At 38.9% G+C, this 23,665-nt stretch overlaps 1 protein-coding gene across 2 annotated transcripts in view; it reads right to left on the reverse strand.

Moving 5' to 3' along the window:
* Positions 1 to 23,522, reverse strand: part of SRGAP2 (SLIT-ROBO Rho GTPase activating protein 2) — a 254,313-nt gene extending 230,791 nt beyond the window's left edge. For both annotated transcript variants that reach the window (XM_063297485.1, XM_063297484.1), the window contains exons 1-2: positions 23,451 to 23,522; positions 20,950 to 21,533 (exon numbers count right to left, since the gene is read on the reverse strand). In XM_063297485.1, coding sequence (XP_063153555.1) covers positions 20,950 to 21,016 — 67 coding nt within the window. In that variant the 5' untranslated portion in view covers positions 21,017 to 21,533; positions 23,451 to 23,522. The remainder of the gene's footprint in view (positions 1 to 20,949; positions 21,534 to 23,450) is intronic.
* Positions 23,523 to 23,665: the final 143 nt, after the last annotated feature.

Below are 23,665 nucleotides of genomic sequence, written 5' to 3' on the forward strand. Positions count from 1 at the left end.
ACCTTTGAACTTTTTTACATGGTCACCATATATGATAAAATGTTCCTTTGGCATCACAGTATTTCTTTTATTATTATATGATTTATCTATTTTTGCAATTATGGAAGGAGTTATATATCATCTGTAAAACATTTTCTACTGATTTTTGCTTAAATTATAGCTTGGGGTAAATTTTATTCAATTTTTCTGTAAGTTCTCCCATTGCAGTAATCTAATTGTTACTTTAAATTTTTCATTTACTTTATGAAATGATCTTTTACTTGTTCTATTTCCATGTCATACTTTAATCAAGTTTATATATACATCCTAATAGGTAGGCTTGGTTCTGTAGAAGTGTTTCAAATTCTGTCATTTGTGTTAAAAACCTCTTTCTTAAAGTCGCATTTTTTTCTTCCAGCAACCTGTAAATAAATCAGTTGCCCTTCCATTTTAGACTATTCAAAGGGCAAACACAGACACGATGCCCTCTCACTAGCATAATACCCTAATCAATAGCAATAGCCCCCCTCCCACCCACAAGACACTGGTATTATAACCAGGAAGACTGGATGTCTGTGGGAACAAGGTGTAAGAGGGAGCCCTCTGTTCTGGAGGAGGGAGAGCAGAGGTTGGGAAGGACTGTATGTCTTAGCAGGGAGAAGCAGGCAGTAACATCATGGTAGTAATAGACAGAGAGCGACACAATGGGAGGTAGGAGGTGGGCCACTCCCAAGGAATGTAGTCTCAGTGTGCCATATTCCCCATTCCTGGCTTGGCCTCCATGCTCAGTCATCAAACTCTTAGGTGCCCAGGGTTTTGACTGCAGCTACTGAATGCCAGGTTGGCATGTAATAAGGCCTCCCCATCTATGATTCAACAGTGGATGAGAGGACTGAACTGGTGTTTAATACTGAAACCAGGCTGGGCACAGAGGAGTGTTCCCCTTTTGGAAATGTACCTACCTGGTTTTTGACCGTGGCACCAGCAGTGACCCCAGGTCAAGGGCAGTGGAGTGGCTATTGTCATCCAAGAGACCCTGGTGACTTTCAGAGATGCTGCCCTACAGACAACTGGGTGTGAGAGCCTGCTGACAAGGTTGGGCTCTAGGGATCAGTTGGGGTTGTACTGTATTGTGTAGTGGCTTCCCTGCCTGAGCTGCTCAGTAATGTGGTTAGGTTGGAAACAGATCCCCCAGATTTATGGTATTGGGAGGTACTGCCTTCATATGGTAGGATTGGAGGCTGCTAGGGAGTCCATTGCCACCGTGGCAATCATGGACATGACCCATCTTAATGAAGGCCTGACTCACAGCAGTGGTCACATGTTAGACCTGGTTTTTTTCTTGAGGCATGTTCTGCAGTTAAGGGTTGTTACTATCAATCTTTTGTCATGGGTCAGAACACCCATTGATCAGTAATTCCTTAATCACTGCTCTCAGAACACTGAGCTAGGAGTATGAAAAGAATGCATGATGGTTGTTTAACATATTTATGAATAAACGTATAAGGAATGTTTGCTGTGATGATAGAGGTGTGTTGGTTGGGGACATAAATGTACATTTTACTTCTGCATACAGACAAAGCCATGTATTGGCTGAGAACTGAGATGATTTGCTGTGACTGTTAGATTGTATGACATCTTATGTTTTCAATGACCTGTGGCTAAGCAAATAATTTTTTACTTAAAATCTGAAGTTTAACAAAGATATAATTTATTCCAGTGATTTTATTTAACTGTTAACTTTGCAGCACTTTATCTAGTACTCAAATTGAGGCTGAAAGTAGTCTTCTCCTTTCTGTTCAGAACAAGACCTACTACAGTACATTATTAGGAAGGTGACTACCAGACAATTTTATAAAAGGAGCTCAATTTCAAATCCAAAGACAACAAATAGACCACCATACTAAACTTGTCATCAGCATGATCCCATGACTAGTGCTAGACTTCTGAAAGACTCCAGTATTTTCTGTGCTCTCAGTGATCCTGCAAAGTTCAGACAAGACTGGGGACCCCAGAACTGAACATGAACCTTTGTTGGTCCATGTGGAAATGCTGTTAAGTTTGTTTTTGAATGGTATTATTCTCTATATTAGAAAACAAGATTAAAACCCTGTAGCTTAGTACGATGTTGTACTGTCTTCAACCTCTACATATCAGCTAGTTCAGGTCTAATAATAGAAAGTCCAATTTGAGGGATAAAACTTGCTGACAGAAACTTATCCTTTCTTCAGAGTTCAGTGAAATGGGAAAAAGAAAACAATAGAATAATATTCTTAGTACAATGAAAGGAAATCTTTTTTGCAGGACTTCCTCAATCTGAGACAAAAGGTTCTTTGAGTGATTAATGAAAATGCATAGTTGAGATAGCCAATAAATATATGGTGCCTGCAGATTATAATTTATTTCCAAAACAAAACAAATATATTTTAAAGCACTGTAATCCATAGACTTCATGGTTACACACCACAGTCCATCACTTAAGACATGGCTCGTGACACTTGGTTCTTGACTCTTTGATTCCAATTTCTCCCACCCCAATTCAGACTAAAAGACCTTTCATTTTCATCACAAATTTTAAGAACTGTTTGATTGTTTTATTATATTGGATCACAGTGAAGATTATTCAAGCTATCCGGCAGATAAAATTGCTCAAATCCTCTCTGACTTGGACTCTGCCTAGGCAGATCAAGCCGCCTGGGGCATGATCTGGGATGAGTTTGAGATGGTAACTTCTGAGGAAGTGGACAGGGTTCTCTGTGCTGTCAGCTTGGCCACCTGTTTACTGGAACTGAACCCCTCCTGGGTTATAAAAGCGGCCAGAAAGATGACCCGCAGTTGGATCCCTGCTGTGGTGTCAGCCTCCATGACAGAGGGGGAAGTACCCCCTACCTTGAAAGAGACAATAGTATGCCTCCTCCCCTTGGATCCAACAGTTATCAATAACTATTATCAGTAACAGTTATCAATTCCAGCTTCAGGAAGGTTGTTGAGAAGGTGGTCAGCTTGCAAATGAGGAGAACCCTGGAGGAAGCAGATTATCTAGACCTGTTTCAGTCAGTTTTCAGGCCAGGATTTAGTACTGAGATAGATGGCCTGTGGCAGAGCCGGAATGGAGATGATGCATTCATGAGCCACATGGGTTGCCATTTGGCTTATAGACACGATTCAAGATGGTCATTATCTATAAAGTCCTACTAGGCATGAGACCTGCCTATCTCTCACAGTATCTGCCCGGCTGATTCGATCTGGCAGGGTTGGTGCACTCTGGGTTCCTTCCATTAAACAATGGACCCAGAAGTGCGCCTTCTCTGTAGCAGCGCCTACTTTCTGTAGCAATCCCCTGAGATCCAGATGGCCCCACCTTGCTGATATTTCAGACAGCCTTGAAGACCTGGCCCTTTGCCCAGGCCTTTGATGAGAGTGATTGAAACCCGCTCCGGGTAATGTGGATTTGCTTTGGTTGTTGCCCAGTTTGTGCCATCTTTTGTTCTTTGTTTTTATTATTGTATTATTCTACTGTTCTCTGTGTTTTTATTTGTGAATAAAATTCATTGTTCTCTCAAATCTAATTCATTACTTAAATTCTAATTCATTGGGTTTATATTAACTCAACATTCAGAAATGTCTTTTTAAGAACATCCAGTATCTATATTACAGATTCCCTAAGCAACTATCATTGTCTGTACCTGACCTCTGACATCTCTTTTTATTATTCTCCTACCCCACCATGAGTGTGTATTAGAGCTGTGCAACAGAGGATGCTCAAACAAAGCACCTCTCTTCAAATTATTAAAGCAATCAGTATTTTGCAAGGCTTGCATCACTGCTTTGAAAACTGTTTCCACCTATCTCTGCACATTTGTGGAGCCAAAACAAAATGCTGTGAGTGACCACATGGAGACAGCCACAACCAACCTTTGAAGCAGCTATGCAGGGCTTGCAAAAGATGCAGGTAATTTAGCTGCTCAAATTGAAGTATTTCACCTGCTCCTACATATGCATATTCCAAAGCATTTCTTTCAAATGCTTGGCACAGTTCTACTATACATATACTCTCCTCTCTAAAATAATGCTCCATTCTAGGGCTATGCAGCACTTTGGATTTGATCTCCAAAAGATCCTCTGGAGCATGCAGGATGCAAATATTGCCTTTGTCTGAAACATCTAAAGCACCTGTGGGAGAGTAAATCTGAAGCATTGCACAACACTGCTCCAATCATCTAACGAAACAGACTTCAATCCCCCAAAATATATTGGCCTTTAAGGTTCAGAAGATACTATAACTTTGGCTACAATAGATTAACTGAGCTACCTACAGGAAACCAGTATTTTTAAGAAGAGATTCATAGAAGCAGAAGCAAAGGGGGGAAAAGCAGACAGTTTTCTCATTGTACCAGAGAGACTTTTGTCCCTTCACAGATTAACACACTTGTCAGAATCTAAGGATTTCTGAAAACATAATTTAATCTTCTCAAAAGAAACAACTGGGATCAACCTACTGCTTGGTTTAATGCCAAGCAATTAAGAGATCTGACTCTTCCTCCAAAGATAAAACATCTCCCAGTAGATTCTTTCCATTTTAAATAGCAAACACCTTTTGCATAATGAAAGATTACTCCAGAACCATGCACTTAAGAAACAGGAAGATCCATCTCCTACTAATTCCATTTGATAGAAAGAAATGCTAAAGCTATTTGCATAAAGGAAAAGTATTAATTCAATAGATTTCTAAGTAAAAATAAGAATACCACAAGTTTATACATGGCTTTGAAATGCATGGTATTGCGACCAAAACCCCTCCTGGTATTTTCTGAAGATTCAAATCTCAATTCTGATAAATAACATCTACCGCTGCTGTTACAGAGCATACCAAATCATAAAAAAAGAATGGCATTGTTGGAAAAGATTATTTATACCATCAAGTTAACTCTAAATTAAAGCATTCCTGACATATAGCCAAACAATCTGTGCTTGACGCATCCACCCCAAAAGAGCCTGCCACCTCCATAATTAATTGGTTTTCTTGTTGAACTATTCTTACCATTAGAAAGTTTTCCATAAAATTAAGTGAAATGGAATCTGTGTTCCTATAATTTAAGACCATAGCTTTATCCTGTATTCAGTGGGGGTGGTGGTGATGGCGGGAGGGGGGAGTGGTAAAGATGAAGATAATAGGGAACAGACCAAGGTCTTTACTAGGGCAATTTTTTAGGTGTGTGAAAAGCGCTCTCTTAATCTTTTCTTCTCATGTTCCCTCAATCAATTCTTGTAGGCTTTCCCTGAGCATTTTTGTTGTGCATTGCCAATGAGAAGGTTTTATTTTGTAAAGTTTAGAAAGCCATCTATTAGATGCTGAATAGATTTGATGGTATAAGTTATAAATAAATAGATACGGTTTCAATGTTCTATTACTGTTTTATTTGATATATGGATTACGATTTAATTATTAAAAGTGTTATGCTGATTTATTGCCTAATCCTAACCCCAATGAAATTACTTTTATTTAGGGTGTGCTGTCACACACATTCATAGATCATGGCACCACAAAATTTGAGAATCCCTGTACTAAGGAAATCACTTGATCAAAACATGAGGGAACACTGGACTAGTAAAATATGTTCTTGAGAAATTCAGTTATTTAGGGGATCTCAATTCATCATAAGCATCTCCTATTTAAAGATCTCAATCCCACCTCTTGAACTGACTGCCTTCTCAATCCAGTCAAAGATCAGACCTAGCTAACCTAGTGCCTTTCAAATGGTTGGAACTGCAACTGTCATAATTCTGGAATTTCTGCAGTTTATAGCTAAGGAAGGCTATACAATCAAGCCTGCACAGGAAACAAAAATCTTTGGGGATTGCTTTGGGGAAAGTAATCAAGGAACATATCTCTGCAATTACCTTGTCAAAGATATTGTAAGAGATAGATACAGGATTGAAACTACTTTCACAACCACTGAAAATTATCAAGCCTATCAGGGCAGAGAACCCACTGAAATCCACTAGGATTATGAGTGGGACTATGATTCAAAATGTGTAGGACTTGATGAGGAAATCCAAAGTGACTAGGAAATTTGTCCCTTCACTTCAGTTTTGACTCCTGGTCACTGCCTAGACAAGTCCCCGTAGCTTTTTTGCTATCATTGTTTGGAAATGGCTTGCCAGTTCCTTCTTCCAACAGCCAAGGCAAAGTGACTGGCCCAAAGTCATCCAGCTGGCTTCATGCCTAAGGTGGGACTGGAACTTAAAGTTTCCTGGTTTCTGGACTGGTGCCTTACCCACTGCATTAAACCTGTTCGCTAAAGTTAACAGAGTAAGGGAATTAACTTGCCTTCACAAGTTCATACACAAATATCAATGTAAATAATACTCTGCCTACTTTTGTTTTTTTAAAATAAGGATGAAATTGGCAATAGATACTAGCAATCAGAAATTAGATAATAAGGTTATAGCTAAACTGTTTCAATATAGGCCGTGGAATCATCTTTCCTGGATGAAACAAGTAGGACAACCTAAATTGAGGGGGGGCTCTTTGCTAATAAAAAGTCTGCCACTGAGTAAGGAAAACTGAACTCTTAAAAGCCAGCTTTTTCTACACCCCTGGAAACCCCAACTAGAATTCCATGTGACATAAATATTTCCTACCATTTGTCTGAAATGGATTATTCACGAAGCCACCTTTTGGTGAGAATTGGTGGGACTCGCCATACCCAGACTCGCCTCTCTTCTCACAGATTTGTCCAATTTAAGTGAGGAAATCTTAAGAGGAATTTGATCTCACCAGGCTTTCGAACAGAATTCTGCAGTACAGAATTTTGCATTTCATAATAGAGATGCCCCTGCTGAAGGCTGGGATGGTTATCAAAAAGACTCTAGCTTCTGGAACACAACAATGTTTTAAAACAAACCAGTGAATATAGTGGCTGCTAATGGCAGCATAGTCTGAGCTGGAAAGCTATAGATTTGGTCCTGGGTAATATTTGAATGGAACACTACTAAGGAATATTACGGCTATAGCAAAATAATTTTTTAAAAATCCTGAAAAAAGACAATGGCAAACCAAGAAAACTGCAGGGATGTGTCCATTAAGCCATCATGAATTGAGCTCAAATCAAGGATGCCTATAATTTAATGGCTCTAAGCATCAAGGTACCTTCAGATGCCTCCCTTGGCACCTGCAGGCTCTCTCCAACTTCTGATCTAGGAATTGCTTTGGATTATTTCAATTAAAAATAATTAAAAAGGAAGATGGCGTACTACTAAACTCCAACCTCTAGTGTGTTCCTAGAAAATGAAATGATAGTTGGCTGCAGTCATACTTTGGAAGTGTGCCCATCTCTTTTTTCCCTGCCTAGAAAAAAGACAATTGTATGCTAGGATGGTAGGGAATATACTAGCAGGCAACGGAAGACGGCAGAGAGTAACCTTAGCAGTTTCACAGGCCATACCCTCCCAGAAGCTTTGCAAATTTGCCAGATCCATGGAAATTTTGGAAATTGTACTCCCAGCACTCTGGAGGGCACTATGTTGAAGAAGGTTACATTAGATCCTCCTCATCTGCAAGGATCATTCAGACTAGATCCTTCCTGCCATACCAAAAAATAACCAGTAAATTGTATCTAATTCACCCTGTTTAGTTCATAACTTGCAAAATTTCTTAATGTGTCTACTGATGTATTATGATGCACGTATATACAGAGGACTTCAAAATGTGCTGCCTTCAGTTGATGGGTGAGGCATTCTGTATACTCCATTGAATATGACTATGCAAGGATAACAGACAGCAGTTTTGCGGATATAATCAAGAAGGCCATTAAATGGCATTAATCACCGTTTGTCAATACTATTCTCTCCCTTTCACAAAATGTCCACTACTCATATCTCCTTCTTTACAACAGGTCAAGCACTATATTCTAGGAAATCTAGAGTAGAAGAACACATTCCTTTGATGTTTTCTCAATATAACTCCAATATCCATGTTGCTATCTTAGACAAAGATAAAAAATCTCTAGCAATATTGATTCCCAGATTTTATATTTTGCCTGCTTTTCACAGCAAAAAAAAGTTCAGTGAAGGCATCAAGTCCACAGTGCAGAAAAAAGGTATGAAAACAAGTACTCATGCCCTTTAGAAATCAGCTCCGCAGGGAAATGCAAGTGCACATTTTTATTCACAGCAGAGTTAAGTTTCCATCCAAACATCATTCCTATATCCTGTGGCCTTTATAACACATTAATTGTCCTTCCCTTCATTCAAAGAGCTTTGCCCCACCTACTCCAGATGTACAGTATGTTGATTAAAAAAATCTTTTGTTCATATTACAGCTTCTTCCTGCAATCCTCTGAAACTAGCCTTACTGAGACATAACATAGATAATAGCAGCTTGATTGCACAAAAGCCTGCTCCCTTCAAAAAAAAGGAAAAAAAGAAAAGAAAAATTATCAGGGAAGCTGATTGGGGAAACCACCCCCTTTTTATCAGCTTAAAAGTAATGATTAAGGGGCAATGAACAATATGCTTTAAATGAAAGGGAAGTATCTGCATTTCAAAACCATTTGAAGTTCAAAAGGAACAAGGATTTACTGAATGCATGGGAGGGGGAAGAAAGGGAAGAATGATTCTGCTAAAAGCATAAGATGTCTAAGTTACAGGAACAAACACCCATAGCAACATACCAATCTTAAATCTGTTGAACACATTAACTGGAGGGGGGGGAGGGAGAGACACATAAATGAAGAGTGGAGAATAGATTCTGCAACTAAATAGGATGCCAGTCTATCTCTATTCAATTAAACCATTAGAGTTAACATTGTTTTAACTCTAAACCTTGAATAAAAATTATAACAAATAAGTTCAAATAGCTAAACAAGACAGCCAGAGGAGAAAATGAATCACCAAACAGGAACTGTAGAATTAAAATCTTCACAATATATAAACAACCTTCTCCCCCTCCCCCAAATCTTGTGATAAGAAACCGTATGATACTTCTTTCAACCAAGATGTATTGTACCCTATTCAATTATGCCTTCAGCTTATAACCTGGCCATAAGTTCAGTATTGGTTTACAAGTAAAAATTAGTCTATAAAAACTCTTACCTATATAGTAATATTCCTCAATTTGATATCCTTCAGATGTGCTGGAACTGCAATCTCCAAAGGCCAGGCTGGTTGGGAATTCTGCAAACTGTTACCCCAACATAACTGGAAGGTCCCCATTTGAGAAAGCCTATTATAATAGCATTTTCCAACCCAGTTAGTACTAGTTATCCCAAGTGAATGGTTCTGTCATGGGGCAACTTTATACTTCTCTGATAAAGATTGTTTATTGTTTATTTATTTTCTATCCTGCCTTTATTATTTCTATACATAATTCAAGGCAGCGAATATACCTAATAGCCTTTCTCAACTTTTTGACCCTGGAGGAACCCTTATAATACTTTTCAGGCCTTGGGGAACTCCTGAACATTCAGGCTCAAATATAGGGCAGAAGTTACAAAATTATTATATTCATTTCATGCGTAGGCCTGCATATGTGCATTAACAGTGTTCTTAAACTGCAAATAAAGAATGAAACTTAGTTCTTTAATGTGAAGTTGCCCACATTCGAAATATTGTTTTAAATAAATCGTGATCTCCCAGAGAATCCCTAGTGACCTCTTGCGGAACCCTAGGGTTCCATGGAACCCTGGTTGAGAAATCCAGGATTATAAGATGAAAATCACTTTTACAGGCAGCTCAGACCATCGTAATATGTCACTTCATAATACTCCAAGCTGCCACATAACTTCAAGAAACCCTAACATATCCTAGTCAACGTTTATGGAAGGTGGAAGTGAGAAAGAAATGTGGTCAAGAGACCACCAATGTTTAAACAATTTAACTATGTCATTAAACTTGGCTCACACAGAAAATTATACAGGACTGATTCCCATCACCAAGAACTATAATAATCACTCTATTTTTAGGAGATGGGAATCAACTAGTTTTTCTGGCAGCTCCCACTTTTGTTTTTCATATACAGCTACCCTGAAGGCAACAAAGTACATGATAGTGGCTATGGTTTCCCAGAAACCATTGAAAAGACAACACCATTTTCCAGCATAAGAACCACCCAAAGATGTATGGTGCCTTGTATCATACAGTTAAAGATTTTCATTTAGTAATTTGCTGCTGTAATTCTGCCTCTGATCTAGGCCTCCATAGCAGTCTTCACTCCTTCCACTGCTTCAGTTTGGGACAGTAAAAGTAGGAAATAGTACATTACACAAAGGCAACCAAGCAACATGAATAAACATTAGTAAAGAAGTTCTATTATATAAAGCACATCTCTAGCAAATGAGAAATTTACTCTGTTCATCAGAGTATAGGATTACAATGTTCTTTCGTATAAGAATCTATTAATGTGTTATGAGATTATCTGTAAAACCTGCACCCAAATACAAAGCAAGTTGATTTCCACATTAGAGGTGAGAAACAGATGGCTCTCCAAATGCTATTCAATTACAAGTCTCAGTATTCCTCACCACTGGCCACATTGGCTGGGGTTGCTGGGAGCTGTAGTTCAGAAACATCCAGCAAGCCTCAAGCTGTCCACCTTTATCCAAACCAGTATCAGTTGCCAAGCAATTCCTGTTATTAAACGCTGGCTACAATCACAATGAGCTAAGACAGAAGCTACAATTTACAAACCAACATGACCAGGTTCACACAATATACTAAGCCAGAGCTATGTAAATCACAATACGTCTTAATGTGATGAGTGAACTCAATCAGCAGCTAATAAAGTATGGAATCTTTGCTCACACGTACCCCAAATGGATGAACTATCCAGAGGTTGGAATATATCTGCTTTCCCTTTTTCAGAGTATCTCAGATTGTTGGAGTTACACTAAAGAAAAAGATTTTTTTTCCCCGGGGAAGCAGGTGTTCTTTCAATCACAATTGGTTTGATTAGGCTTTCTCTCTAAAGAATAGCAAGAATTTGACATACTCTTGGGAAGGCATTTCCAAGGCCTTTGTAAACATCCATCTTCACTAGGACAAAATCCTGCCACAATGTAAAATTAGCTTACCTATTGTCATGCTACCTGTTGTCAAGATAGGGAGCAGGCATTTGGAATAACTCATTAAAATTATATAAGAAGCTGAACATTCAATTTATAAAAGCTATTTTACTAAGAAGAAAGGGGATCTAGATCAGCACATGCTTTGATACCTACACTGGCGTTATCAAACACTGTAGCAGATTGCTGGGAGAACAGGAAAAGAGAAATGAACTAATTTGCTAGTTAATCTTGTACATTGCACAATTTAGAACAGAACTGGAACAAGGCATGTACCTATATTTTTGGAAGAGACAGATATCAGAAAATTGCTTGTTTCTATATGCTCCATTATATAACCACCCTGAGCACAGAGGGTGGAGAATAAGACCAAATGTGTGATGCTGTCATCAGTCTTCCTGCAGCTCTATGGGTAAGGTTCCCACCGACAAGAACATAACACACAGAGAGGTGAGAAGGCCTCCTTTTTTAGACCTTTATCTCCAAATGGTATGACTAGAATAGGGCCATCTGGGAAGGGCGTCAATTCAAGCCCACTTTTTCACCCATATGTAGATACTGTTTACTTAGTTCTGGCAAAGCATGATGAGCAAAGTCATCCATTATGGCCAGGTGTTATGTGAGAACATGGCCATTATGACTTGCTCAACAAACTATTGTTAAAGGAATCTGACTTAGCATCCTGATGGAATGACAGGATATCAATGGTTCATAAATTGGGAAGGGAAGACCAGGCATAGAAACAGTTACCTAATGATGAAAAATGCTAACGTTTGTACTTCCAATGCAAAAAGGTGTCACTGTTTGTTTATTTAAAAGGTTTACATGCTGCCAACTCTTTTTATGACTGTGAGCAGTTTACAACAATCTGTTAAAACATCCATAAAAATAGTTATTAAAAGATATAACAAATAAAAGTACATAAACCATAGCTATTACATTACAAGCCAATGTACATAAGTATATTTCAAGATTCTCCCATATTATAATATAGATGAGGCTTGCTTCAACTGCAGTAGAAATTGATTCCATAGCATGAATGGGAGACTTGAAAAAGCATCCATGTTAAGACCTACAAAAGGCATTCTGTTGATAACCTGACACAGCAAAGAGGATTTAGAAATAGGCATTTCGGTTTGCTCAGCTTTGCCGAGACATGTAAGGCATTATATACCATTGCAACCAATTTAAATTAGTCTCAGAGAACTGGCAACCCATTAAGCTGTTTTAGCATAGGAATAACATGGGACCATTCACTATCCATGCTGCAACTTTATAGACACCTGCAGATTCCAGGTCATACTGCATATTGGAGTAATCCAGTTGAGTTCACCAGTGCATTAGGCATCAAAGATGTTTCTCCTCCTGGTAGGGACACAGCTGGATTTCTACCCAAAGACAATAACACTGATGATAAGTTCATCTTTTATGTGGGTGTCTGGCTTCAAACAGGGATCCAGAAGGATCTCAAGAATGTAAACTTGCACTTTTAAGGAAGAGTACAACTCCATCTAGAGCAAGAATCAGATTAGATGTGTTTGTTTCTCTTGGCTGCCATCTAGTGGTTGCCCAGATTTGTGCTGCTGAACTGCAGCCTCTGAATAAATGTTGTAGAGCAGCTGGAGTTTGAGAAATCACTTTACTGACTTTTGTATCAATATTCTTGTATCACAGCACACATACAGCTCTGAATAGGAGAAGAAAAAAAAATGGTTGCATGTTGAAGCCATATCTGTACCAGGTTACATTCTATGATGGAACAAACTTATCAGAAGAACATTCCATGAGGAGAGGAAGTGAGGAGCCAGATTTCCCTGAGAACAGCAACCACCTGAAAGGGAATTTCCCATTGCTACAGAAGCACAAAAGCAGCCAAGTCCTTTCAAGACATGGATAACATGCTCAATTTCAGGGCTTTGTGCTTTCTATTTTGACCAACCAATCTATTAAAAAACAAACAAACAAACAAGGAAATGTCTGTGGAAGCCTGGTTCTGGTCTCCCTCATAGCCCAAATGGTCCTGCAGAACAGGCATTGAGCCCAGGGACCAGGGAACGAGGTCACAGCAGACCTGACGAGTCAATGAAATTGGAGATCATTGCCCCTGACAGCATTACCTCAAGCCTCCATGAACCATGGCTTGTCCCATTGGGAGGTCTTCTTTTGTTTCCCCAAGGAAAATACTACTTGCATGCTGGAAATCCTTGGATCAGCTTCAGCGTGTCTTAGCAGTGGCTAGCTTCAAGATGGAAACTCTGTTGTAAGGACATGTCCTCAGCAAACAGTATGTAAGGCCCTTTGCGCCAAGATAACCAGGCCATTTGCATGAGCCTTATGACTGACTTACAGAAGAACGTCCTCGTCACAAAAAGCACTATGTGCATATATGTATACATCTTCACAATCCATTTTTTTCTTATGTTGTTCACCAGCTGAGTATCTATCAACCACAGAGATGAATCCTTCTATTATATTCCTGAAGATATGTAGTAACTTATTTGTACCACTTCCAGTCCATATCCACATACTTATTTTTCTCTTCTGGCAGACGTCTGCTTAAGAAATTTTGTAGGCTATTTTACAATTCCACTCACTTATTCTTATCTAGACATACCACAGGAAACATACAGGTGGTATAACGTTATGATATCAGAACTTTCAGAATTTTTTTAAACACAAAATCATTTTAAACTGAACCTCCCAAAAGTACAGATGCAATGAAGATCCTTTGCATTAAAAGAAAAATACTAGTTGCTCAGAATGATGAAGAACAATGTAATGGTAGCTACATGGTAAGGAATGGCTAGGTAAAAAGAGATGGAGTTTTCAGCTACTCTAACAACCTACTGATGCCTGGCAATTGCAGACATCAGTAAGCTGTTAAGAGGCAATTGCACCTTCTAGTATCCTGGATGTCTAGTTCCTGCAGGTTGCATATAAGATTGGCCAAGCACCAGAGGATTTTAGGAGTTAAGTGGCTGTGAAGTAAGTGGTTACAGCCATTAACATGAGTAAGCACGGGATTAAAAGGGTGAGATGCAGAACAAGTGTCAGAACACTTTGGACAGAACAAATGTCTTTACTTAATCCAGCATTTTAGAAGGAGATTTAATTTTAAAAGATTTCAAATGTAAAATCGTTTGCAGGCATAAGTTGCCAAAAATGTATCTTACAGAATGACACAAACTGAAGATTGTGGAAGAGTCAGATGATCTTGAACTTGAAAAATCTCATTAACTTAAGGGAAACTACTTGCAAAGTCACTTCTTCATGAAAAGTGCACACAAGAATACCATAGCGCAAGTTACTAAGAACAGTAACCATTAACTGGCTGAAACATATCACTTGCATTAAATGAATGTGCTCTTAATTACACAAGATTCTTGTTAAAAAATTCAGAAAATAAGCATGCTTTTTTTTTTCTGAACATGAAATTAAATGTTGAATGTTTCAGAACTGAACACCTGGAAGCATTCACTCAATATATAACATAACTTTTAAAAAACAATCTTTATATTTGATCTCCATCCAAGAAATTATTTTTTCACCTGAAGTCTTAACGCTTTCAAATTTGATTGAAAGGTAGTGATTAAACCATACTTCTAAACTTCTCAGAAGAATCATTACGAAAATCAGATCTGACAAAAAGTCAGCCCTGCTCAGATATAATTTGAGCAAAAAGCAATACAAATACAGTAGGAACCCCGCCTTCAAAGGGGATACAGTTCCTGACATGTTGAGGGATCTCAGTCTTGTGATATTCATAGTTATATAAACAGCCCCTCATTCCTGTAATTATACAGCCACACAGCATTTGTACCCATGCTGTTTCAGTCTTCACTACAGCAGTGTATGGATGCACACTTGGGCTATGCAAAGCATTCAAAAGAGATGTTTTGAAAAGTATATTAATATGAATGAAGACCTTTCTTCAAATTGATAAAGTAGCTGTATTTATGAAGGCCTGCATGGCTGCTTCAAAAACTGTCCCTGGCTTTCTGTATGTGCATGCATGTACAACTATTTAATTTTGCTTTGCTTTCTTCCCAGTGAAACTAAGGAGCCACACATGCACATCCATGCAGAGGCTATGTCAACTTTCAAAGCAGCCATATGGGCTTTATAGCAGTTGCAGCTGCTGTAATAATTCAAACAGGGATGCTTCAAAGATGCCAACATGCCATAACACATCTTTAGCATGCTTTGAACAGACATAGTATGCACATGTATGTATGCATCCCATATGCAAATTAAAACCTCTGATTGCCCTTCTAAATCCTAGAATAAGATATGTTTCATCAGAAAGCTGATACCAATTCATCACATCATCATCATAGTTAATGTTACCTATAGTGTCCTCAAACCCATACTTTGGAAATCTCTTTTAGCCATGAATGCAAAGTATGAAGACAACCAGGACTGCAAATTATTATTTACTTACTCACTTACTTACAGTCAAAGACCAAAATATTAAATACAGTAGAGCCAAGTAGACACAAAAGAAAATAACTTACTAAGGAAAAAAAAGAAACAAAGGACTCAGTGCTAGTGGCTCTCTCAAACCCCAACATAATCAAGAAATGAGTGCAAAATGCAGATTGGAACTAACTTTGCTTAGCATTCCTCTCTGATATAGTTGTCCACAAACCAGAGCATCACAACTGAAAGAACAGGGAAGAAAAATAAAAACTGTCACTACAGTACACTCCCAATAACTACATCATGAAAGGTAATCAAGTGCTCACCAGATACTCTGGATTACAAATTCCACAATACCCAGGCAACATGGTCCATCAAAGCATATGTTAATAAAACATATGGCAAGCAGGAAGCTGTCTGTCCCTGCCCTAGCCTATCCTTAGACCAGTCTCCCCACCAAAGTTTTAATTTGTAAACAGGTTGGAATGGGTGAGAAGATTTATCATGCATACTTTTCCCCTCCTTCCTGTGTATTAATTTGGTTTGCCTTGTCTCATATAATATGACAAGATGTGCCATTTCAAAAGGAAAATGCTTTCTTCTAGTTTTATCAGAAACCATTATTTAATGAAAAAGTAAATCTAAATAATCCCTGCACAATAATATTTGAGTTAGTGATGTGGGTTCATTTACACAAAACAATTGCATATAACATTCCACTAGAATGGGAAGCAGAAAAAAAGGTTAGAGGTTAATATCTTGGTCCTTTGCCTTTAAACCCAATGTATCTAGATTTAAGCTCCAAATGAGTGGAACAAGCTTAAGCCAATCCAAGTAGCAGCATCCACAGCCATTCATAGCAAGCATGCTGTTGGGCATAAATTAGTTAAGTGGTATATAAGAAGCAGAGCACTCCTTTCAGGCAAAATGAGGGACTTGTGTTACTGGAAGCTTCATATGGAAATCTCTACTGAAGGTCCCTTAGGCTTTGCAGAATGCACAGTAGTATAACAAGGCAACCATCACTCCATTTGTACTCCCTCCAAGGATTTTGAGAATTTAAATTCAATTTATTTATTTTATTTTATTTGTCCCCACCCATCTCCTCCCATCAGGGGACTCTGGGTGGTTTACAATAAAATGACTGATTAAAACAACAACCATACAATATAAATACAATATATAAATATAAAATTACTCTTAATGAATAAATATAAAAATAAGGGTAAAAAAGTAAGGAAGTCCAAGTGGCAGAGAATCTGATGCAGCCCATATGTGGGAGAAGTGGTCTAAGATACCAGCCATCCCCGTGTGGAATTACTCCCCTCTCCTAATACACCATGCATTTTAATCAGTATCATTCAAGATCACTGAACTGAAGAGATGCTTTCGAGAAGTATAGACATGAAGAGAGGATTTCAAAGCAATTGAGTTTCACATGTTTTAGTGAGAGATGGGTTCATACTATCTTGTGTATCACAAAAATAATCATATCCATATACAGAGAAAATTGATGGTTCTTTCAGAGCTCTCACACATCTTCTGGGAAAATGTTTGTAACTCTTACTTCTGAAGCTTAGATTTCTAGTAGGGGAAAACCTTTGTTTTTTTTTTGTCACCTGAATACTGCAAGTTAAGTAGTTAAAGGTATTACATAGTTGTTTATTCTGATCTGCACATTGTTCCATTTCAGGTTTTTGAAAAGAGAAGCATTCTTTCAAAAGAAACCACTAAAAGTTGAGGAATCATTCAGGGAGTTTGTAGTTAGGTGTCACTTCAGATACTTGTATTGCTAAGCTCTTAGGTATCGCAGCTAGCTATTTAGCTGAGATATTCACACATCACTGAGAACGGTGGTTTTCCTTTACTAATTAAGTATTTTTAAAAAATTAGGTCTGAAAGGCTGAAGCAATTAACTTTATGAGTATACTCTATTTCTAAAAAGGTTTTCTTCTGAAACAATAAACAAAAACTGGAAGGAGAGGGTAAATCTGTCTGGGTCACCAATCAGAAGAATAAAAAATCCAGGATCTATCACAATTAAATGATTAAGTCTAGTAACTGAGCTTTCAATGAGGCTAGGAACATGGCAGTGAATATAAGCAGAGAACCTCATCCTCACAGCTAAAGGCCTCCCCAAAAGCTTGAGCTATGGCAACTCTCAATTAAGGCACTGCCAAGAAAGAAATCAATCAAAACAGAATCCCTCCTTTTTCTCCCTAATGCCCATCCAGAATATCTGGCTGAGTTCTAAGTTTTACACACAGATTGCATCCTTCGGAAACAGAAGTTAGAAAATTAGGATTACTGACATTTAGGGTCCTTACTTACTTACTTCAACTGGGAAGTAATACCAAGGAAAGCACCTTTTTAAAAACTGGTTTCTGTTTCCCTTTGATTTTTTATCGGTCTTGACTCAGTAAACTCATTCCATGCAAATAGTGAGATGGAGTCAGAGCCAATAGTGGGTGAAACCTCTTTCTCTTTTTGGCACACAGCATCTGCAGGAAAGGGTCAGATGACTTTGCCAGAATTAATTACTGGCAAAGTCTTTTGAAATCAGGCTGTGATGAAATTAGGATACAGAAACATATAGCTTTAGGATGATAAGTTACCCACTTTGATCCAAGTATAGAAGATAAGAAAATGGCAGACTAGGGCTAGCATAAGGATCAGTTTAATTCAAGAGCCAAAATCACCTGAGCCAAGGTTTCTAGAAGAGCAATCCTACATAGTTCCACACATCAGCACTTAGTACAATTTGGTATTCTTAATTCCTAGCAGTCAAAGGCACCTTGGCTCTTGCTCTCATGATATGCAAGTGAAATGCCGACATCCATATTTGGGCAACATCAGCTTCAGACACGTATAGTAGAAATCACTCTGCTGATGAAGGGAAGGACCAAAAAGGTCCAACGTTATTCTTCAAGTGGAAGCAACCCATATCCCCAAGTACCAACGAAGAATATAATAGAAGAAAAGATACCAATGAAACAAATAAGGGTAGCTTCCCCTTGCTCTGCACAGGATGCTTCTTTTGATGTTGTTACTCAGATGCAAACAAGTTTTTCAATAATGAAAAAGGAGGAAAAATAAAACAAACAAACAAACAATAAATATGCTACAGGAACTAATTAAGACTGTGCTACCACTTGGCTTTCCAAGAGGGTAGTATCTCCTATCAATAGGACAGAGGGCAGGATTAAGTATTCAAAATATCTGCACCTGTCATTCAAGAATGTGAAACTTGGCAACACTCCTAGAATCCCACTTCTAGGATTCTCTAGTTATTTATTATCTCCTTGAAGCCAGTTAAAACTCATGACAATATTTTTATTTAAAAACTCAACAACTAATCAAAGCCTTTACATTAACAATTTAAAAAAAACCTTCTAAACTAGCAACCTTTCAGTTGTACTGTGATTGTAAGTCCAAGAATTTGCTGTCACAATTACCTATAAGAATTCTGGAAATCATAGTTTCAACATATCTGGACACTGCCCCAAACTTTAATCAAATGTTCCTTTTAATACCAAGTAGAGCCAGTGCCTCATAGACTTGCAGAAAGAGGACAGATAACCATATTATCATTGGATCTGCACCATCATACCATTCACCAGAAGTTTTACTGTTCCTAATCTTGAATGCTGCATACTGCATGGTCACCATAGACAATCATGAATTCCATGCAGTGAATGAGTGGAATAATAACAACAAATTACCACTTCCTCTATCATCACCTAGTTTGTTTTCCACACAAGTTGCAAATCTGGAAAATCTTTTCCTTTCACACACACAGCTGGAATTTGCATCATGACTACAAAGAATAGCAACTGATATGGAAGCAGACATAGTCAAGCTGAATAAAATACATGCTAGTATCTTTTGGGGAATTATCTATAGGAGTGCAAAAGTTTTTAAAACATCCAAATGTATTCCTTCTATTTCATTAATCTGGCTCCAAGTACAAAATTTGCATTGTTCTTCATGAGTAAATTGGGTATTTTTGCAACAAGGCATAGAATTCTTTTTCTGACTCTGCTGAATCAATCATGTCTCCATTTAGAATGGAGGCTACAACATTTGAACAATCACTGCGAACATAACAAATGCCTTTTGCATTGTTTCAAAAAGCTGGAGGAGGGAACCCTCCCTTCTGTATCCTGGAACAAAGGAAATTCAAGTCTCTTATGCATTTATTTTGAAACTGCATTTTAGGACCACCTAAACACCTAGCCCAAACAGCGATCCACTGGACGGAGACCATGCCTTACTGAATCAGCGCCTCCTGTTGGCCATTGGAATCCCAAACCTCTCACTGCTAGTTCACCAAGCAAAAGATTATATTAACATTAGAAGAAAGAGAAGACAAAAATGCTTTGACTGACTACTGCCTCCAACCTGGGAATCCCAAAACAGTTTTTAAAATGGCATCTATGACCTAATCTTCATAACTTCCTTTAAAAAGAAAAGGAAAGGAAAATGCCTTGCCTCTCCTGTGTAATGCAGAAAACCAGAACATGGGGAAAAGAGTGATATAGCTCTGAATATATCAAATATCTCTATTTAAAGGACAACAGACCAAGGCATAGAACACGTTTAGTTCACAATTAGAGAAGAGTTTATTCCCCAGAAACTCAAAGCCACTCAGCTGCATTCTCTTATGTACACACAAAGCTTCTCATTCAAAGTTCCTGAATAAGCAGCATTTTGTCAGGCTGTATGTATGCAGGTTCCATACTCCACATGTATGAAGTAATGCTGAAAACTTGCAGACACAAAAGGATTAGGGAAGCATCTCTTTAATGTGTCACACAAGACATGTGGTGATGTGAAGCCAAGCCCACTTGTTTAATGCCACCTAGATACCGTTGAATGAAGCTTGTCCATCAAGTTGTTGTAGCAAATGCAACACAACCTTTAAGAGCACAGAATTACTGAAACAGTTTATCATTATCCCTATGCAGTTTAAAGTGAAGGGCATTGCAGCCAGCTGCCAAGGGTGTGTGCACACACAGCAGGCATTTATGAAGAGTGAAAGCCTTTGGTACATACAGCTGTAAAAAGCTCCTACAAGCTGAAAACCATAATACTGCCAAGCCACAAAGCTTCTTAAGCTATTACAGACATTTCTCAGAGGACAAGTACCATTTATCATCAAAATAAAATTGTATGCCACATTTATTTAAAAAAATGTTTTGTCATGCATTGGTGTGCTTTTGTATGTGTACATGTGAAACTGAAATAAAGGCTTCATAAAATAAAAGATATTTGAAAATACAGTAGTCACTAGGAACCCACCCCATGAAGCAGCAATCGCTGTCAGCCTTTCTACCATGCACTATTGAAAAGCTCTGCAAATTCCTGATGATCTGCAAATGCTTTGCCTTTCCACACCCAAACATGTACTATGAATGCATGCATTAGCAAGTTAAGGCTGAAACACGTATGCACATAGATATATATCAGATCCGTTTTTAATCCTTACCTTTGACTTGAGTGTCATATTCAGCTATGATCTCCTTATCCTTTTTTAATTTAGCTGGCGACGTCATGTTTTCCTCCCCACCAAAAAAGGTTATCCACCAAACAGATCCTCCAGAATATCACAAATAAATATAATTTGTGTTCCTCCCAAAGGAAAAAAAAGCAAAACAATCACTTGGGCAGGCTTGTCTTTCCTCAACAGCAGTCAGTCCATGGAGAGAGGGCGTGAGATGGTGCGTATATGAGCAGCAGAGACATGCAGATGTGAAGAGCTCAGCGGACAGAGAAGGCAGCAGTTTGGATTTCCTGCACCAAAATCCTGAGCAGCAGTGGTGGTGGTAGCAGCAGCATCAGACTAGAGAGAATCTGCAGCCCCCAAAGGCTTTTCCTGATTGCTAACATTAACAGCACAGCCAGGGAGTGGAAGTCCTTCTGCGCAACAACATGTTGTGTGTGAGTCTGACTCGCTGTTGCTGCTTTTCTTTCTTTCTTCCTTTTTTAAAGGACAGAATCAGAGATGATGAAATTAAATCCTCAATGGTAGAAGTGAAAAAAGCTCCAAGCCACTTCCTCCCATGCAACTGCCTGTAAATGCAAATATGGATTTGATTGGCAAATGATTACATAAAGACATTTAATGCTATCAATATGATTTCCAGACTTAAAAAAACGTAGTGCTAATCAAATGGTACTAACAGCACATTTCACATTAAAGAAAAGTGCAAAATAAGTATATTGAGAGGGCAGATTGTGAAAGGCCATATTATCATTAGGGTACGTGAAACCCAAGAAAATGAGGAAATGGAGAGACAAAGAAAACTCAGCCGGCAAAGAAAGCAATTTATTTAAAATAAACGAAAGAGAAAACAACTATAGACATAGCAATATGGAAAGCTAAAAAGGGAAACCAGGCCCAAATCTTCATATTATTGGAGCCATAAGGGCTCACAAATGCATCCAAAGCCATTGTATAAACATGGCTAATCCCCTTTGGTACAGTAAAACTGCAGCCCTAGTCCAGCCAACAGATCAGATATAAGTATTTTTATTACTGTTAATTTTGCAGACATTTGTCCTCTACCATACCACAACAGCAAAGAAAAATTGTACTTGATGCAGACATCAAAGCCAACGTGGACTAAGGAGATGCAGCTCAAAGACAGATGCAAGTCTCTCAGCAGGGGAAAGTCAGGGCACAACTTTTGCTTTAGGATCACAAGCTACTGTTGGCCACAAATGTTAAGGAGGGGTTACAGACAAAGAAAAAAAGATCCACTACAAAGAGACAAACAATGTGGCCAACACAGACAGAAAATGGTGATGGCTAAACAGGCTAAAGGCAAAGTGCAGCTAACTCCAAAGGAGTGTGACATACTTTTGTATACTTTTGTCACGTCAACCAGCTGTGAAATAACTCTGAAAATATATTATCTCCCCCCCACCCCCGGCTCCCAATCCCCACCTAGAGTGTTCTCCTCCAGACAGACTCAAGCCTGAGTCTTTGCTCATGAGAATCCGGCTATTCAGAAGTCAAATACAATGAAACATGACATAGTCTATTTATACTAGACCCCCCCCCATCTCCATCTCCACCCAAGCATGTAGATTTCCACAACTGTTGACCCACCAAGCTGAACACATCCCATCAGGCATGTTTTCTAGCTGATCTGGTAAGTGACATTCTGTTTTACCATCATACATAGCTTGTGGGCTGCATTTAGCCTAGCAGATCTAGAGAAAATTGGGACAGGCCTCTTTTTTTTCCTTATTATTACTAAATGTACCAACAGAAGGATATAAGAAAGGAAAATACCAGACTAGGAAGGGAGGGGAAGGCGGCTATGTTGTTGGGCGAGTAAAACTAGGGAGCTGTTGGCTATGCATAACTATTCCACAGATGCTTGATTAGCAAATGAGAACTAATTAGAAAGAATCCTTCAGAAACAGGGATCTTGTGGGTTGGCATAATTCTACTTTGCAAAGGGTTGTTTCCCGGAACCATTACTCGCACGGGCTATTCTAGCCGATTGTCCGAAAAGACGAGTTAGAATACAGGACGTTGCACTCGGAACACGTTTTTTGAGTTTGAGGGGAATCGTTTTACGAGATCGGGACTCTAAGCTGACAGAGCTATGTCACAGGAGGCAGTTTGTAGGGGAATGTTCTTCCCGCAGGGGAATATGGCAATCCAGCTCTCCTGTTTGTCGCAATGAGAAGTATTATGGGATGGAGTCTCGATCCTATTAAAATCTGTTGTTTGCTGCGGCGGGGGGCGAGTCTGGAATATTACGGGACGGGGAACGCTCACGTTCTCCCAAAGGAGGGCTATATCAAAGTGGGCTTCCAGCTGGCACGGGGCTGCAATTATACTAATTACAGTCAAGTTCGGGAAGGCAGGCGGGAGGGCGGACCCCCGCTAAGGAATATTATGAGATAGGGTGCTGGCTCAAACTGAAGTCGGAGCACGGCTTCAAATTCCTCCGTCCTAGACGCGATTATTACCTGCAGTTATGGCACAGACGGAGCCACCTTCCACGCGTCGCGTTCTTCGGGATACTCCCGCGATCCGTTCCCTCCGCAGTCCCACTCCTGCAACTCCGCCCATTCCATTTCACGGCACCAATCGGAATCGAAAACTCCGAAAACTGCCAACCACGCGAGCCTATGGCCACGTCCTATCTCCTCTTCTCCACACCCTCGATCCCGCCACTTTTCCG

Source organism: Candoia aspera, chromosome 3 (genome assembly GCF_035149785.1).
Source record: "Candoia aspera isolate rCanAsp1 chromosome 3, rCanAsp1.hap2, whole genome shotgun sequence".
Taxonomy (NCBI): Eukaryota; Metazoa; Chordata; class Lepidosauria; order Squamata; family Boidae; genus Candoia; species Candoia aspera.